Below are 20,000 nucleotides of genomic sequence, written 5' to 3'. Positions count from 1 at the left end.
TCAGGTCAAGTATAAGTTATTATTTGTGTTTTTATTAATCAACAACAACCACTTTAAAAATTGTTACTGGTCACTGATTGGATGTTGTGATGTGTTGCACAGTTTGTTACTGTTCACTGATTGGATGTTGTGATGTGTTGCACAGTTTGTTACTGGTCACTGATTGGATGTTGTGATGTGTTGGACCGTTTGTTACCCGTCACTGATTGGATGTTGTGATGTGTTGCACAGTTTGTTACTGGTCACTGATTGGATGTTGTGATGTGTTGGACCATTTGTTACTGGTCATTGATTGGATCTTGTGATGTGTTGCACAGTTTGTTACTGGTCATTGATTGGATGTTGAGACGTGTTGGACAGTTTGTTACTGGTCACTGATTGGATGTTGTGATGTGTTGGACCGTTTGTTACTGGTCACTGATTGGATGTTGTGATGTGTTGGACCGTTTGTTACTGGTCATTGATTGGATGTTGTGATGTGTTGCACAGTTTGTTACTGGTCATTGATTGGATGTGTTGCATCGTTTGTTACTGGTCATTGATTGGATGTTGTGATGTGTTGCACCGTTTGTTACTGGTCATTGATTGGATGTGTTGCACAGTTTGTTACTGGTCATTGATTGGATGTGTTGCACAGTTTGTTACTAGTCACTGAATGGATGTTGCCGTACTGATAGCTGACGGTTGGGCGTTGGCGTTGGTGATGAAGGTGAGTCCGGCCAATCGGAAGACGTCAGCGCTGTCCCGGCCGCCGCCCCCCCCACAGCCCAGGTCACTCCGCTCCAGGTGAGACATTACCTGCAGGCCACCGTACTTCTTGTTAGACATTTTAATAACACTTCACATAAAAGAGAGCTGAAGGGATGAAGTATGGTTATGTGTTGGTCCCTGAAGGCACCATCTCCCTGGTCCAATGGGATTCCTCTATCAGGGTTTAGGACTCATTCCTGCAGTGCCTCTACATCAGTGTTTCTCAAACTGTTTCATAGCAAGGGGCACTTAACCAATAAAAGAAACCCTCATGGACCACCTGACTCCCTTAAAATCCAGAAAGAAGTGGCCTGCTTACCACTGCAACAGTTTATAACACAACAGCCTAATAATGACCGCTTAACTTCTCTATATCGTTCACACATTAAATCAAAAACACAAATACAGATTCTACATTTCTTTCATTTGAGATTTCAACTGCTCTCAGGTTTTACACCTCGTATAAAATGAGACCACATTTGTTACAGAGTTTATGTCCGATGCTAAATGCATGTTGGCGCTGTGGATTTCCAAAATAAAATAAAGTAAAACTATGGTGAGTTCAAAATTAAACACTAGTTAATTATTTATCTTTCATATATTTAGCATTGCTTACGCACTCATTGACTGCGTGCCATCTATACTAGTCATTTTGAAACTATTTGAGAAACACTTTCAATTTATTATTTATTTATTTCAAATGTGAAATTCTACCAACATACTCACGGACCACCAGGGGTCCACGGACCACACTTTGAGAACCCCTGCTCTATGTCAACAACCTGTATTCAGTAAGTGTGATTCAGAGTGTGTGATGGGATGTCTTTGTGTTACCATGGAAACGGGGTCTCTGTAGTTGGGCTTCAGCGCGAAGAGGGCGGAGTCAACGGCGGAAAGAGCCACAAGTCCGTCCTGATTGGTTCTGATGTTCAAATGGAGGTTCTGCTTCGGCTTGTAGACGCCAGAACTATAGGAGAGGTCAGTCTGACACACACACACACACACACACACACACACACACACACACACACACACACACACACACACACACACACACACACACACACACACACACACACACACACACACACACACACACACACACACACACACACACACACACACACACACACACACACACACACACACACACACACACACACACACACACACACACACACACACACACACACACACACACAGGAGAGGACTCTTTAAAGTAGAGACACTACATACTGATACACACCTGAACATCAGCAGGAGAGGACTCTTTAAAGTAGAGACACTACATACTGATATACACCTGAACATAAGCAGGAGAGGACTCTTTAAAGTAGAGACACTACATACTGATATACACCTGAACATAAGCAGGAGAGGACTCTTTAAAGTAGAGACACTACATACTGATATACACCTGAACATCAGCAGGAGAGGACTCTTTAAAGTAGAGACACTACATACTGATATACACATGAACATCAGCAGGAGAGGACTCTTTAAAGTAGAGACACTACATACTGATATACACCTGAACATCAGCAGGAGAGGACTCTTTAAAGTAGAGACACTACATGCTGATATACACCTGAACACCAGCAGGAGAGGACTCTTTAAAGTAGAGACACTACATGCTGATATACACCTGAACACCAGCAGGAGAGGACTCTTTAAAGTAGAGACACTACATGCTGATATACACCTGAACATAAGCAGGAGAGGACTCTTTAAAGTAGAGACACTACATACTGATATACACCTGAACATCAGCAGGAGAGGACTCTTTAAAGGAGAGACACTACATACTGATATAAACCTGAACATCAGCAGGAGAGGACTCTTTAAAGGAGAGACACTACATACTCATATCAACCACATGTAAGTACTGAAGACACAGCATCTGAGTTGTGGATCCCTTCTGAGATCTAGAGATGAAATCTGTTTTACCTGCAGGTCGTTGACACACTTCCCTTTGACGTCCAGCCAGACGGAGTCAGCCACCAGCTCTGAGGTCCCCTCCCCGAACAGGATGTAGTACACCAGCAGCCTGATGGACGGCACCATCGCCGGCGTCACCTCGAAGTTCAGCACCTGCCTGTGATCGTGGCTAGAGACGAACTTCTGACTGCCGAAGTCCACCACCTTCCCTTTGGAGAGCACCTGCAGCAGAGACAGAGAATATAGGTTTTTAATTGGGTTTTGCAATGTTTTAATATATTATCATTATTATGAAATCGTGAACATCTTTTTTATTAATACATTTTATGAATAAATAAATATTGTTTTAGTTCCTTTATAGCCCAACATTAGCCACCTTTAGCTTAGCGGTGGTGACGTGAAGTCATGTGACCGTGCTGTAGTTCCTTTATAGCCCAACGTTAGCCTTTAGCTTAGCGGTGGTGACGTGAAGTCATGTGACCGTGCTGTAGTTCCTTTATAGCCCAACATTAGCCTTTAGCTTAGCGGTGGTGACGTGAAGTCATGTGACCGTGCTGTAGTTCCTTTATAGCCCAACATTAGCCTCCTTTAGCTTAGCGGTGGTGAAGTCATGTGACCGTGCTGTAGTTCCTTTATAGCCCAACATTAGCCTCCTTTAGCTTAGCGGTGGTAAAGTCATGTGACCGTGCTGTAGTTCCTTTATAGCCCAACATTAGCCTCCTTTAGCTTAGCGGTGGTGACGTGAAGTCATGTGACCGTGCTGTAGTTCCTTTATAGCCCAACACTAGCCGCCTTTAGCTTAGCGGTGGTGATGTGAAGTCATGTGACCGTGCTGTAGTTCCTTTATAGCCCAACATTAGCATCCTTTAGCTTAGCGGTGGTGACGTGAAGTCATGTGACCGTGCTGTAGTTCCTTTATAGCCCAACATTAGCCTCCTTTAGCTTAGCGGTGGTGACGTGAAGTCATGTGACCGTGCTGTAGTTCATTTATAGCCCAACATTAGCATCCTTTAGCTTAGCGGTGGTGACGTGAAGTCATGTGACCGTGCTCTAGTTCCTTTATAGCCCAACATTAGCATCCTTTAGCTTAGCGGTGGTGACGTGAAGTCATGTGACCGTGCTGTAGTTCTTTTATAGCCCAACATTAGCATCCTTTAGCTTAGCGGTGGTGACGTGAAGTCATGTGACCGTGCTGTAGTTCCTTTATAGCCCAACATTAGCCTCCTTTAGCTTAGCGGTGGTGACGTGAAGTCATGTGACCGTGCTGTAGTTCATTTATAGCCCAACATTAGCATCCTTTAGCTTAGCGGTGGTGACGTGAAGTCATGTGACCGTGCTCTAGTTCCTTTATAGCCCAACATTAGCATCCTTTAGCTTAGCGGTGGTGACGTGAAGTCATGTGACCGTGCTCTAGTTCCTTTATAGCCCAACATTAGCCACCTTTAGCTTAGCGGTGGTGATGTGAAGTCATGTGACCGTGCTGTAGTTCTTTTATAGCCCAACATTAGCCTCCTTTAGCTTAGCGGTGGTGACGTGAAGTCATGTGACCGTGCTGTAGTTCTTTTATAGCCCAACATTAGCCTCCTTTAGCTTAGCGGTGGTGACGTGAAGTCATGTGACCGTGCTGTAGTTCCTTTATAGCCCAACATTAGCCTCCTTTAGCTTAGCGGTGGTGACGTGAAGTCATGTGACCGTGCTGTAGTTCCTTTATAGCCCAACATTAGCCTCCTTTAGCTTAGCGGTGGTGACGTGAAGTCATGTGACCGTGCTGTAGTTCCTTTTAAGCCCAACATTAGCCTCCTTTAGCTTAGCGGTGGAGACGTGAAGTCATGTGACCGTGCTGTAGTTCCTTTATAGCCCAACATTAGCTGCCTTTAGCTTAGCGGTGGTGATGTGAAGTCATGTGACCGTGCTGTAGTTCCTTTATAGCCCAACATTAGCCACCTTTAGCTTAGCGGTGGTGACGTGAAGTCATGTGACCGTGCTGTAGTTCCTTTATAGCCCAACATTAGCCACCTTTAGCTTAGCGGTGGTGACGTGAAGTCATGTGACCGTGCTGTAGTTCTTTTATAGCCCAACATTAGCCTCCTTTAGCTTAGCGGTGGTGACGTGAAGTCATGTGACCGTGCTGTAGTTCCTTTATAGCCCAACATTAGCCTCCTTTAGCTTAGCGGTGGTGACGTGAAGTCATGTGACCGTGCTGTAGTTCATTTATAGCCCAACATTAGCCTCCTTTAGCTTAGCGGTGGTGACGTGAAGTCATGTGACGATGCTGTAGTTCCTTTATAGCCCAACATTAGCTGCCTTTAGCTTAGCGGTGGTGATGTGAAGTCATGTGACCGTGCTGTAGTTCCTTTATAGTCCAACGTTAGCTTTTTACTTCAGAAATCATAAAGTGGTGTTAATGTGTGGAGATTATCCTGTTGAACTAAACGTGTAAGTATCATGTTTAGTGATACTAAATCATTCATAATCCGAATAGACTTTCTCACCCCCTACCAACCCCCACAGTCCCTCAGATTCGCCTCAAAATGCTGAGGTCTTCACCAACGCTGAGTTATTTTAAGTCGAGGTTAAACACATTACTTTTCTCAGCTGCTTACCCAGAAGCCTTTTAACTTGTTTTTAGCTCCTACTGTATTTACCACGTTGTTTTCAAACCATCTCTTGTATGCACTTCACGTTACACTTCGTGAGCGTGCCGTACCAGGAAGGGATTTCTCCCCACTGTTGATTATTGATGACTCTGTGGTAAACCTTTTGGAAGGAAAGGGACACTTTCTTTAATCTCCTTTTATTGTACACACTACTCGTGTGCTGCTGTGCTGTTGATCATTTACCACGGAGAGACCGCAGCGCCTCCACCCTCGGGCCAGGGCCTGCTTTTGCCTTTCCGGTGTTTCTGTGCTCAGGAGGTTTTACCCCGAAGACTTCGCGGAGAGCCCGGAGAGCCGCCACGCTGAGCTGCTGTGCGGAGTAGTCTCCTTGTGTAGTATCAGGCATAATAGGGTAGGAACCTTTATGATGTAACGTGTTGTGCATCGGTGGTTAATAAACGAGAGCAAGTCAACCTACACCTTGGTCCAATCCTTTCCTATACAAGAGCCTCTATAGAAGTTATAGTGAACACTTAAAAGTTCACTTTCAAGGCAGACGACTGGCCTAAGTGGATAAAACGCTTTGAAAGATTCCGCATTGCGTCTGGATTAGAGACACAAGGGAACGAGGATCAGGTGAATGCCCTCATCTGCACTATGGGAGAGGAGGCAGAGGACATACTGACTTCTCTGCACTCAAGCCCCGAGGAAGCGAGTGAGTACGTGACAGTTACTGGAAGACTGGATGGACACTTTGTGGCTCGGAGAAACATCCTTTTCGAGAGGGCAAAGTGTAATCAGAGACAGCAGGGGCTGGGCGAGTCGGCTGACAGCTTCCATGCAGCGCTGCCTGGCGGAGCACTGTGGATATGGCGCTCTTCATGATGAAATGGTGAGAGACAGAATGAAAGATAAAAGACTATCAGAACAATTACAAATGGATCCTGAACTGACGCTAAGAGAGCAATAAATAAAGCTAGACAAGGTCAGCGGGTAAAGAGGCAACAAGAAATGCTCAAAGTTCATTTCAGGACAGACATCGCCAGCACACAGCTCGACAGCGCGGCCCGGCCTGGCCATCGGGAGGACCGGGAGGTTTCCCGATGGCCAGGCCTGTTAAGTGGTCTGCTGGGCTGAGGAATTTTTATTTTAATTTATGTATTGTGAACGCGACGCTGCGCAAATGTGGGTCTGACTCTGCCTCACAGAGGGTGACTGGCTGTCTACATGATGTGGCCTGCCGACATGGCCACTTTCAAACAGATTATACACTGCCCTCGATTGGTCTCTGTGTGTCATTCAAGCTCGGGTGTGTATGTGTGGCGCGAGCGAGCGAGAGAGAAAGCGCGCCCACCGGTTACGTGTATTGTTGTTGTTAGCATCTGGTGCTAGCTAGCTGCGCTAACGGATATAAGGAGCTGTTTCAACAACAAGGTGGAGGAGAGTCCTCTCCTGTCAGACTGAGAGACTGATAACCTCAGCTCAGGTGAGGTAAAGGACTCTCTGAGTCTTTAGATAGTTAACTTAGTCTAAGTTCTCTGTGAGTCTCAAACGGTTTCCATTTGAGGGGGTAGTGATTAGTAAAATATTCATGAATAAAAAATAAAAAGTTAACTAGGTGAAAAAAGGTAAGATCAACTTTAAAAACGTGTTGAGAACTAAAACTAGTCTTTGCTGCTGCCTCAAAGAGGAGCAGGGGGAGAGGAGGGAGAGGAGGGAGAGGAGGGAGAGGGGGGAGAGGAGAGGAGGGAGCAGGCCTCCCTTGAAAAAGAGATCAATGATCTCAATGGGATTCATCTGATTAAATAAAGGCTTGAAATGAAATGAAAAGAGGAGAGGAGGAGAGGAGGGAGAGGAGGGAGAGGGGGGAGAGGAGGGAGAGGAGGGAGAGGGAGGAGAGGAGGGAGAGGAGGGAGAGGAGCGAGAGGAGAGGCTGGTTCAGGAGCACAAACACACTCACAACTATAAATGAACCAAACACAAATAAATAAACAAGTGCTTTTTCATATTGGATATGGGATGTTATTGGTTATGGCCATGTTCTCATGTTCTCATGTTCTCATGTTCTCATGTTCTCATGTTCTCATGCTCTCATGTTCTCATGTTCTCATGTTCTCATGTTCTCATGTTCTCATGTTCTCATGTTCTCATGTTCTCATGTTCTCATGTTCTCATGATCTCATGTTCTCATGTTCTTATGTTCTCATGTTCTCATGATTATTTAAATGTAAACAGTTCTGTTTCATATAGTCTCTTTATTTCCCCCTCAAAGTGCACCAGATTGATGCATTTAACTCCAATATTTAAAACAAATCTTACCGGGGGGGGGGGGGGGGGCATGCCCCCGGACCCCCCAGAGGATCTGAGGTCCACCTCCACTAAAATGCGTTCACATGAATAGGTTCCTAAATAGATTTGCACATTTGTTAAAATAGCCCCTGTCCATATGTTTATTTGTGGGTAGTAGATTTAGACGATAGGGCTATCACTACGGGCTCAACGCTGTAAATATTCACAAATACATCCAGCTCCATGGCACCAAAGAGAACTGGTCGTGGCCTGGCAGGGTGTTTAATTCCCGGCCTGCGCGCGGCAACAGTTTGGCGCACGTTCCGAAGCACGTTAAAACACACGAAGAGATAAACCAACACAATGCAGGAGGGCACAGCAGAGGATGCAATGTGCAACCTCTGCTGGACACAAGGCCATCACGCCAGAGTGCAGGAATAAAGAAAGAGTGGAACGTTCCAACAGTGAAAGAGTGGAACGTTCCAACAGTGAAAGAGTGGAACGTTCCAACCGTGAAAGAGTGGAACGTTCCAACCGTGAAAGAGTGGAACGTTCCAACAGTGAAAGAGTGGAACGTTCCAACAGTGAAAGAGTGGAACGTTCCAACAGTGAAAGAGTGGAACGTTCCAACAGTGAGAGAGTGGAACGTTCCAACAGTGAAAGAGTGGAACGTTCCAACCGTGACTGGGAAACAGAGGGGGATGCTCCTGGGCTCGATGTCAGAAGAGATAAGGAGCAACACTTGGATCCATCACTGTGGACACTGGAGCAGACGTTACTGCAGCTCCTCATGCACTGCACACTCAGAGCCAGTTCAACAGGCTGAGGAGCCCAGCAAGGGTTCTGAAGGAGCCAGGAAAGGAGCCGTTAAAGGTAAAAGGAAAGTTTGAAGCCACTGAGTAAAAAAGATAAAAGCATAAATGAGGATGTGTATGTGGTTGAAGGCCATGCCGCTGTTCAGCGGGTCGGCTGCTCCAGCACTTCACTTGGTTGATAGACTAGATGACGTCTCCCTAGAATCCAAGGAAACAGTAAAACACATGTACCCAAAGCTTCTCTCTGGGTCAGGAAACATGGAGGGAGAATACAGCATTGTTCTGGAGCCGGGGGCCAGCCGTCTCCCCTAGCAACCCCTCGGAGCATTTCTCTCCCACTCTTTCCTCAGGTCAAAGAGGAGTTAGAGCGCATGGAGCAGCAGGGTGTCATCTCAAAGGTGGAGAAGCCCACAGAACGGTGTGCACCCATGGTCGTGGTGCCCAAGCGCACGGGCAGGGTGAGAATGTGCACTGACCTCACTGAGCTGAACAAATCAGTGTTGAGAGAGAAGCATCCCCTCCCCTCAGTCGAGCACACCCTAGGACAGATCGCTGGAGCTCAGGTGTTTTCAAAGCTTGATGCTAATGCAGGATTTCCACTGTCCAAGGAATCATCTCTGCTAACAGCTTTCAGAACACCATTTGGGCGATACTGCTACGACCGTCTGTGCTTTGGAATATCATCAGCACCAGAACACTGGAGGGCCTGGAAGGTGTGTGTGTCAGATGGACGACGTGCTCATCTGGGGAGCCACAAAGAGAGCACCATGAGAGGCTGCAGGAAGCAGGAGGGACACTTAACGACAAGTGTGAGTTCTCAAAAAGCAGAATGAAGTTTCTGGGGCAGGTTGTAGAGGCATCTGGAGTCAGCGCAGACCCAGACAAGATCAACGCTGTGAAAGCCATGACAGAGCCCAGTGATGTCAGGGAGGTGAGACGCTTTCTGGGGATGACACCTCACCTACCCCAACTGGCTGAACGAGAGCAAGTCAACCTACACGTTGGTCCAATCCTTTCCTACACAAGAGCCTCTATATAAGTTATAGTGAACACTAATAACAATAGAACACCTTGGAGACATCGCGGTGAGACCTGGAGCGCCGCCACGCCGGATATATCTGGCTTTGGGATCTGAAGGATTCACCGGAGAGGCCTGCTGTCTTTCTTCAGCCCTGCATCTCCGGGCCTCCCACCTCCAGTGCCCCGGGCTCGGTGAGTGACGCCGCTTCGCTTCATAACGGGAAGGGAACATCGTGGATGCTGTGCTGGCCTGGGGAGATGGCTACTATCGTGGCTCTGCTGTGCCTTTTGGCTTTCTTGGACGGTGAGAAGATCTCTAGTCCTCCTGAGAGGTCAACTGGACTCAGGTCTGTTCCGCCGTCCGCGGTGAGCATCCCAAAGGATCGGGAGTGCTACACAAACAATTACCGGTTGCCTTGTCACAGGCAATCAGTTCCACAAAACATGTTTGTCTTTTTCTGTTTTCCTGCGATGATGGTTCTTCAGGACTGCTTCTTGAGCTCTAATCACTCTCACAGACTTTTCCAGTGTTTCTAAATTAGATGACGGTGTATGTGTGTCGCTGAAGAGGAAAAGATGCCTGGTGTTTTTGTTATTGTTATTACTGTCAGGAAATGTCCAACCTAACCCTGGTCCGCCCAGTAGCAGTAGTCAGATCTCTGCTCCTGCTGATTTTAAAGCTAGGTCTGGTTGGGTCTCATCCACTTGAATGTGCGCAGTCTGTTTGGTAAACTAGATCTTGTCCGCATCTGGGCGAGCTCGACTGAGGCTGACCTCATTGTTTTATCAGAAACATGGCTAGATGAAGCTATGTTGGCCTCTGACATCGCCTCAAATGGTTATAATGTGCTCTGACATCGCCTCAAATGGTTATAATGTGCTCTGACATCTCCTCAAACTGTTATAATGTGCTCTGACATCTCCTCAAATGGTTATAACGTGCTCTAACATCTCCTCAAATGGTTATAATGTGCTCTGACATCTCCTCAAATGGTTATAATGTGCTCTGACATCTCCTCAAATGGTTATAACGTGCTCTGACATCTCCTCAAATGGTTATAACGTGCTCTAACATCTCCTCAAATGGTTATAATGTGCTCTGACATCTCCTCAAACTGTTATAATGTGCTCTGACATCTCCTCAAATGGTTATAATGTGCTCTGACATCTCCTCAAATGGTTATAATGTGCTCTGACATCTCCTCAAACTGTTATAACGTGCTCTGACATCTCCTCAAATGGTTATAACGTGCTCTGACATCTCCTCAAATGGTTATAATGTGCTCTGACATCTCCTCAAACTGTTATAATGTGCTCTGACATCTCCTCAAATGGTTATAATGTGCTCTAACATCTCCTCAAACTGTTATAATGTGCTCTGACATCACCTCAAATGGATATAATGTGCTCTGACATCTCCTCAAACTGTTATAACGTGCTCTGACATCTCCTCAAATGGTTATAATGTGCTCTGACATCTCCTCAAATGGTTATAATGTGCTCTGACATCGCTTCAAATGGTTATAGCATTCTGACATCTCCTCAAATGGTTATAACGTGCTCTGACATCTCCTCAAATGGTTATAATGTGCTCTGACATCTCCTCAAATGGTTATAATGTGCTCTGACATCTCCTCAAACTGTTATAACGTGCTCTGACATCTCCTCAAATGGTTATAATGAACTCTGACATCTCCTCAAATGGTTATAATGTGCTCTGACATCTCCTCAAACTGTTATAACGTGCTCTGACATCTCCTCAAATGGTTATAATGTGCTCTGACATCGCTTCAAATGGTTATAACATTCTGACATCTCCTCAAATGGTTATAATGAACTCTGACATCTCCTCAAATGGATATAATGTGCTCTGACATCGCCTCAAATGGTTATAATATGCTCTGACATCTCCTCAAACTGTTATAATGTGCTCTGACATCTCCTCAAATGGTTATAACGTGCTCTGACATCGCCTCAAATGGTTATAATGTGCTCTGACATCTCCTCAAACTGTTATAATGTGCTCTAACATCTCCTCAAATGGTTATAATGTGCTCTGACATCTCCTCAAACTGTTATAATGTGCTCTGACATCTCCTCAAATGGTTATAATGTGCTCTGACATCTCCTCAAATGGTTATAATGTGCTCTGACATCTCCTCAAATGGTTATAATGTGCTCTGACATCTCCTCAAACTGTTATAATGTGCTCTGACATCTCCTCAAACTGTTATAATGTGCTCTGACATCTCCTCAAATGGTTATAATGTGCTCTGACATCTCCTCAAACTGTTATAATGTGCTCTAACATCTCCTCAAACTGTTATAATGTGCTCTGACATCTCCTCAAACTGTTATAATGTGCTCTGACATCTCCTCAAACTGTTATAATGTGCTCTGACATCTCCTCAAACTGTTATAATGTGCTCTGACATCTCCTCAAATGGTTATAATGTGCTCTGACATCTCCTCAAACTGTTATAATGTGCTCTAACATCTCCTCAAATGGTTATAATGTGCTCTGACATCTCCTCAAATGGTTATAATGTGCTCTGACATCTCCTCAAATGGTTATAACGTGCTCTGACATCTCCTCAAATGGTTATAATGTGCTCTGACATCTCCTCAAACTGTTATAATGTGCTCTGACATCTCCTCAAATGGTTATAATGTGCTCTGACATCTCCTCAAACTGTTATAATGTGCTCTGACATCTCCTCAAACTGTTATAATGTGCTCTGACATCTCCTCAAATGGTTATAATGTGCTCTGACATCTCCTCAAACTGTTATAATGTGCTCTGACATCTCCTCAAATGGTTATAATGTGCTCTGACATCTCCTCAAATGGTTATAATGTGCTCTGACATCTCCTCAAATGGTTATAACGTGCTCTGACATCGCCTCAAATGGTTATAATGTGCTCTGACATCTCCTCAAATGGTTATAATGTGCTCTGACATCTCCTCAAATGGTTATAATGTGCTCTGACATCTCCTCAAATGGTTATAATGTGCTCTGACATCTCCTCAAATGGTTATAATGTGCTCTGACATCTCCTCAAATGGTTATAATGTGCTCTGACATCGCCTCAAATGGTTATAACGTGCTCTGACATCTCCTCAAACTGTTATAATGTGCTCTGACATCTCCTCAAACTGTTATAATGTGCTCTGACATCTCCTCAAACTGTTATAATGTGCTCTGACATCGACTCAAACTGTTATAATGTGCTCTGACATCTCCTCAAATGGTTATAATGTGCTCTGACATCTCCTCAAATGGTTATAACGTGCTCTGACATCTCCTCAAATGGTTATAATGTGCTCTGACATCTCCTCAAATGGTTATAATGTGCTCTGACATCTCCTCAAATGGTTATAATGTGCTCTGACATCTCCTCAAATGGTTATAACGTGCTCTGACATCTCCTCAAACTGTTATAATGTGCTCTGACATCTCCTCAAATGGTTATAATGTGCTCTGACATCTCCTCAAATGGTTATAACGTGCTCTGACATCTCCTCAAATGGTTATAATGTGCTCTGACATCGCCTCAAATGGTTATAACGTGCTCTGACATCTCCTCAAATGGTTATAATGTGCTCTGACATCGCCTCAAACTGTTATAATGTGCTCTGACATCTCCTCAAACTGTTATAATGTGCTCTGACATCTCCTCAAACTGTTATAATGTGCTCTGACATCTCCTCAAATGGTTATAATGTGCTCTGACATCTCCTCAAACTGTTATAATGTGCTCTGACATCGCCTCAAATGGTTATAATGTGCTCTGACATCTCCTCAAATGGTTATAATGTGCTCTGACATCTCCTCAAATGGTTATAACGTGCTCTGACATCGCCTCAAATGGTTATAATGTGCTCTGACATCTCCTCAAATGGTTATAACGTGCTCTGACATCTCCTCAAATGGTTATAATGTGCTCTGACATCTCCTCAAATGGTTATAACGTGCTCTGACATCGCCTCAAATGGTTATAATGTGCTCTGACATCTCCTCAAATGGTTATAATGTGCTCTGACATCTCCTCAAACTGTTATAATGTGCTCTGACATCTCCTCAAACTGTTATAATGTGCTCTGACATCTCCTCAAATGGTTATAATGTGCTCTGACATCTCCTCAAATGGTTATAACGTGCTCTGACATCTCCTCAAATGGTTATAATGTGCTCTGACATCTCCTCAAATGGTTATAACGTGCTCTGACATCGCCTCAAATGGTTATAATGTGCTCTGACATCTCCTCAAATGGTTATAATGTGCTCTGACATCTCCTCAAACTGTTATAATGTGCTCTGACATCTCCTCAAATGGTTATAATGTGCTCTGACATCTCCTCAAACTGTTATAATGTGCTCTGACATCTCCTCAAATGGTTATAACGTGCTCTGACATCGCCTCAAATGGTTATAATGTGCTCTGACATCTCCTCAAATGGTTATAATGTGCTCTGACATCGCCTCAAATGGTTATAACGTGCTCTGACATCGCCTCAAATGGTTATAATGTGCTCTGACATCTCCTCAAACTGTTATAATGTGCTCTGACATCTCCTCAAATGGTTATAACGTGCTCTGACATCTCCTCAAATGGTTATAATGTGCTCTGACATCGCCTCAAACTGTTATAATGTGCTCTGACATCTCCTCAAACTGTTATAATGTGCTCTGACATCTCCTCAAACTGTTATAATGTGCTCTGACATCTCCTCAAATGGTTATAACGTGCTCTGACATCGCCTCAAATGGTTATAATGTGCTCTGACATCTCCTCAAATGGTTATAACGTGCTCTGACATCGCCTCAAATGGTTATAACGTGCTCTGACATCGCCTCAAATGGTTATAATGTGCTCTGACATCTCCTCAAATGGTTATAACGTGCTCTGACATCTCCTCAAATGGTTATAATGTGCTCTGACATCTCCTCAAACTGTTATAATGTGCTCTGACATCTCCTCAAATGGTTATAATGTGCTCTGACATCTCCTCAAATGGTTATAATGTGCTCTGACATCGCCTCAAATGGTTATAATGTGCTCTGACATCTCCTCAAATGGTTATAATGTGCTCTGACATCTCCTCAAATGGTTATAACGTGCTCTGACATCGCCTCAAATGGTTATAATGTGCTCTGACATCTCCTCAAACTGTTATAATGTGCTCTGACATCTCCTCAAATGGTTATAATGTGCTCTGACATCTCCTCAAATGGTTATAATGTGCTCTGACATCGCCTCAAATGGTTATAATGTGCTCTGACATCTCCTCAAATGGTTATAATGTGCTCTGACATCTCCTCAAATGGTTATAACGTGCTCTGACATCGCCTCAAATGGTTATAATGTGCTCTAACATCTCCTCAAACTGTTATAATGTGCTCTGACATCTCCTCAAATGGTTATAATGTGCTCTGACATCTCCTCAAATGGTTATAATGTGCTCTGACATCTCCTCAAATGGTTATAATGTGCTCTGACATCTCCTCAAATGGTTATAATGTGCTCTGACATCTCCTCAAATGGTTATAATGTGCTCTGACATCTCCTCAAATGGTTATAATGTGCTCTGACATCTCCTCAAATGGTTATAATGTGCTCTGACATCTCCTCAAATGGTTATAACGTGCTCTGACATCGCCTCAAACTGTTATAATGTGCTCTGACATCTCCTCAAACTGTTATAATGTGCTCTGACATCTCCTCAAATGGTTATAATGTGCTCTAACATCTCCTCAAATGGTTATAATGTGCTCTGACATCTCCTCAAATGGTTATAATGTGCTCTAACATCTCCTCAAATGGTTATAATGTGCTCTGACATCTCCTCAAATGGTTATAATGTGCTCTGACATCGCCTCAAACTGTTATAACGTGCTCTGACATCTCCTCAAATGGTTATAATGTGCTCTGACATCTCCTCAAATGGTTATAATGTGCTCTGACATCGCCTCAAACTGTTATAACGTGCTCTGACATCTCCTCAAATGGTTATAATGTGCTCTGACATCGCCTCAAACTGTTATAATGTGCTCTGACATCTCCTCAAATAGTTATAATGTGCTCTGACATCGCCTCAAACTGTTATAACGTGCTCTGACATCGCCTCAAACTGTTATAATGTGCTCTGACATCTCCTCAAATGGTTATAATGTGCTCTGACATCGCCTCAAACTGTTATAACGTGCTCTGACATCGCCTCAAACTGTTATAACGTGCTCTGACATCGCCTCAAACTGTTATAATGTGCTCTGACATCTCCTCAAATAGTTATAATGTGCTCTGACATCTCCTCAAACTGTTATAATGTGCTCTGACATCGCCTCAAACTGTTATAATGTGCTCTGACATCTCCTCAAACTGTTATAATGTGCTCTGACATCTCCTCAAACTGTTATAATGTGCTCTGACATCTCCTCAAACTGTTATAATGTGCTCTGACATCTCCTCAAACTGTTATAATGTGCTCTGACATCTCCTCAAATGGTTATAATGTGCTCTAACATCTCCTCAAATGGTTATAACGTGCTCTGACATCTCCTCAAATGGTTATAACGTGCTCTGACATCGCCTCAAATGGTTATAACGTGCTCTGACATCTCCTCAAATGGTTATAACGTGCTCTGACATCGCCTCAAATGGTTATAACGTGCTCTGACATCTCCTCAAATGGTTATAATGTGCTCTGACATCTCCTCAAACTGTTATAATGTGTATCGTACCGACCGGCCTAATAAAGGTGGCCGCGTTGCCATTTATGTTAAGAATAAGTTCAATGTATCCACATTAGTTTCCAAATCTATCCGTAAGCAATTCAAATGTGTAGCCTTAAATATAGAAGTGGCAAAGGGTCAACAGGTCATGGTGGTGGGCTGCTACAGACCCCCCTCAGCTGGCAAGGACTCCTTGTCTTCACTAGCAAATCTTTTATCGCAACTAGACTAAAGGAAACAGTGCTGCTTGGAGATTTGAACTGGGACTGGTTAACTGCAGTGTCAGAGGATTTAAAAACCTTTGTATCTCTTTAAATGTTACTCAGATTGTTGACAGTCCTACTCGCCCTAACCTTAAGTCCCCTCATAAATCCTCCCTAATTGATCTCATTCTAACTAATGTTCCCTATAAATACTCATCTGTGTGAGTATTAGTGAATGATCTGAGTGATCACTGTGCTGTAGCCACAATCAGGGACACTAAGGTCCAAAAGGTTAAACCTCACATTATTATTAAGAGAAACACAAAACACTTTGTGGAGCAGGGTTTTGTTCATGATCTGTTTGGGTTTGATTGGGGAAAATGGATCTGTGTGCTGATGTAGAGACTGCATGGTCTTATTGTTATCTTGGTTTTATGGAGATCATTGATAAACATGCACCCCTGCGTACATTTAGAGTAAAGGGACGAGACAATCCTTGGTTTCCTGCTGAACTGTCCAGTCTCCTTCATGAGAGAAACAAGGCCTGGGCAAAGGCTAGGAAATCAGGCTCAGAGGTAGAATGGCTGCGTTTCAGGCAGCTAAGGAATAGCTTCACTTCACATCAAAAGTGCAAAGTCAAAGTATTATCTGTCAGTAACCACAAAGAATCTGAATAATCCTAGGAAATGTTGGAAAGCCATAAAATCGATATCCCCCGGTGAGATCCGTAATGAGCTACCTCCGTGCCTCACCACAGCATCTGGCTCTATATCGGACAGGGCCACTATGCTAAATTGCTTTAATGAGCATTTTGTGTCCTGTGGCTCTCTGTTTGACTCTGTCAATAACTCTGCTTCTGTGAACACCCCAATCCCTGACTCTGAACAAGGTGGTCTGGAAAACCCTTTCAGTTTTACTCCTTTTACTGTTGATGTTGTTTGTGAAGCCTTAACCAAGTTAGATCCTAAGAAACCGGCTGGCCCGGACAACGTAGAGCCTTTCTTTTTAAAGATAGCTGCAGACTTTATTGCTCCACCTCTCACTACTCTTTTTAACCTCTCCCTCAGCACAAACACAATTCCAAAAGTATGGAAGTCTGCTTATGTCTTGCCTTTGCTAAAAGGAGGGGAGGAAACTGTTTTAAATAATTATAGGCCCATCTCTAAGTTATCATTTCTTGCTAAGGTTCTTGAACGCCTAGTGAGTGAACAGGTAAAGGTGTTTTTATGTAAACATGACATCCTGTCTAAACATCAGTCAGGCTTCAGGAAGAAACACAGCACCATCACTGCCACAATGAAAGAGGTAAATGACATTAGGAGTATCTTAGATAATAAGCAGAGTTGTGCAGCTCTATTTATTGACCTGTCCAAAGCGTTTGATACCGTTGATCATCACATCTTAAAGCAGAGGCTACTCAGTATTGGCATATCGAGCCATGCAGTGGGTGGTTTGTGAACTACCTCTCTGAAAGGTCCCAATGTGTTCACTTTGATGGGCTGTCTTCTGAGTGGTTGAACATTAGTAATGGTGTTCCTCAAGGTTCTGTTTTAGGTCCACTTTTATTCTCCATATATATCAACAGTTTAGGTGAAAATGTGAATGAAGCTACTTTACATCTCTATGTGGATGATACCGTGATGTACTGTGCAGGTCCCTCCATTCAGGAGGCTGGTGTTCAATTACAGGCTGTTTTTAACATTATTCAGACTCAGCTCTCTGAACTCAAGCTTCTTCTAAATGTGGATCAAACCAAGGTAATGCTCTTTTCTAAAGCTAAAAAGACACCAGAGCCTGTTTTAGATATTTTAACTACGCAAGGACAAGTACTCAAAGTGGTTACCTGTTACACATACCTTGGTATCGGGCTTGATGACTCTCTCTCTTTTAAACTTCATGTCAATAACCTGCTTAAAAAGCTGAGGGTTAGACTAGGTTTCTTTTTCAGGAACAAGTCCTGTTTCTCACTTGAGGCCAGGAAAAGGCTCTGTGACCTTTTGACCTGTGCCGGGCTATGGTGATCTGATCTATATGAATCAAGTTAGATGCTGCCTGTCACAGTGCTCTGAGATGTGTTACTAGCTGTAAAGCACTCACTCATCACTGTACCCTGCATGCCAGGGCAGGTCTGCCTTCACTCACTGTACGGAGGCTCAGTCTCTGGTACATGTTCATCTATAAAGCCTTGCTGGGTAAACTACCACCTTCCATCTACTCTCTGATCTCACAGAGAGTAGCTATTGCCTGAGATCCCAGGATGTGTTTGTATTACATGTATCAAGTGCTAGAACTGTTTTAGGCACTAAAGCTTTTCTGTGCTCCTCTAGCTTGGAACACTCTGCAAAACAAATTGAAACTGAGCCTTTTGGTTCCCTTGCATCATTTTAAAGCTCGGATAGATGAAATGTTATTAGATATCTGTCATTGTGAATAGGTTGCTAATGGATACCTCTGTAATTATGTTGTATTCATGTCCTTTTTGTGTTCTGTTGTTTTTCTGTGGAACCAATGAGCTGCAGGTCTCCCTTGAAAAAGAGATTGTTGGTCTCAATGGGATTTCACCTGGTTGAATAAAGGCTACGAACAAACATCATAAACGTTTGTTTGACACAGAGATCATCTTCTGACATAATCACATGGAGAAATCCTATTGGTCAAGGGAGATGCTGCCTTCAGGGACCAACACAGAAATACGACATCCCTGTATTAATGTGTGAAATTGAATATATGATCAGCAGGGTCTCCGCACCAGGTAGCTGAGCGCTCTGATTGGAACGTAGGAGGGCGAGGTAGAGTACACCTTGATGTTGCCGAAGCGCCCGGCCTCCAGGCTGCTGCCCGGCATTGGAGGGTCGATGTACAGGTAGCGCTGGTTCGGGGAGTTGAAGGCCAACGCCTCGAGGACCAGGAGCGCCTGAGAGGCTGCTGGGAGGGCCGGGACCTCCGTCTGAAACTGTGAACACAACAGAGGACAAAGAAGTCAACAACAGCAGGTTTAATATGAAACAACAAGGAGACAACAGGAAGAAAAGAAGACAGCTGCAAATAAATTACATGTAAAAATCAACACTTTGAAATAGCAAACCCAAGTAAACAACAACAGGTTTACAACACATAAATAAACAGCTTAATGACACTCAGAAACACACAAACACAGAATGCAAACAACAAGTAAATAATAAAAAAGATAATCACAAAACAATAAGAAAACAAAGATGAGTGTAAAAGAGAGTTGTGGTGTTTTTAGTAAACGTTGACCCCTGACCTTCAGCAGCGCTCGGACCCCCTCGCGCGGCGTGTTGCAGATGAACACAGCGATGCCGTCTGATTGGCTGACGGAGCTCAGGGGGCAGGGCAGATCCTCGCTCGCCCCCCCTTTCTTGAACAGCTGCCTCTCCACCAGGCGCACCTTGACCCTGTTCACCGGTTGGTCCAGGTGATCCTTCACCACCACCTGCAGGGAGAAGCAGAGGTCAGAGGTCACTGGGGAGTCTTAATAACGGTCTCTGAACCGAGCGACCAGGGTTTCCGTTCAACGTGACCGGTAAGATTTACACTTACGGGGAGGCGTTGAGGTCTAGCCTTTTGTTAAACTGACCACATGCTTTAAGTGTAACTGGTTATATGTTAAAGTCACCTCACCTGGATGTTATA

At 44.1% G+C, this 20,000-nt stretch overlaps 1 protein-coding gene across 1 annotated transcript in view; it reads right to left on the bottom strand.

Annotated features, from left to right (window-relative positions):
• c5 (complement component 5) overlaps positions 1–20,000 on the bottom strand; it is a 70,713-nt gene that overhangs the window by 27,468 nt on the left and 23,245 nt on the right. Inside the window, exons 10-15 of the mRNA XM_079689393.1 lie at positions 19,989–20,000; positions 19,612–19,800; positions 19,096–19,299; positions 2,698–2,910; positions 1,585–1,734; positions 672–798 (exon numbers count right to left, since the gene is read on the bottom strand). The exon at positions 19,989–20,000 is cut by the window's right edge and continues 104 nt beyond it. Of these exons, the coding sequence (XP_079545519.1) occupies positions 672–798; positions 1,585–1,734; positions 2,698–2,910; positions 19,096–19,299; positions 19,612–19,800; positions 19,989–20,000 (895 nt within the window). The remainder of the gene's footprint in view (positions 1–671; positions 799–1,584; positions 1,735–2,697; positions 2,911–19,095; positions 19,300–19,611; positions 19,801–19,988) is intronic.

Source organism: Notothenia rossii (assembly GCF_949606895.1).
Source record: "Notothenia rossii genome assembly, chromosome: 6".
In the NCBI taxonomy this organism is placed as follows: domain Eukaryota; kingdom Metazoa; phylum Chordata; class Actinopteri; order Perciformes; family Nototheniidae; genus Notothenia; species Notothenia rossii.
The sequence above is the reverse complement of the archived record's forward strand: the minus strand, read 5'-3'. Positions and strand labels throughout refer to the sequence as shown.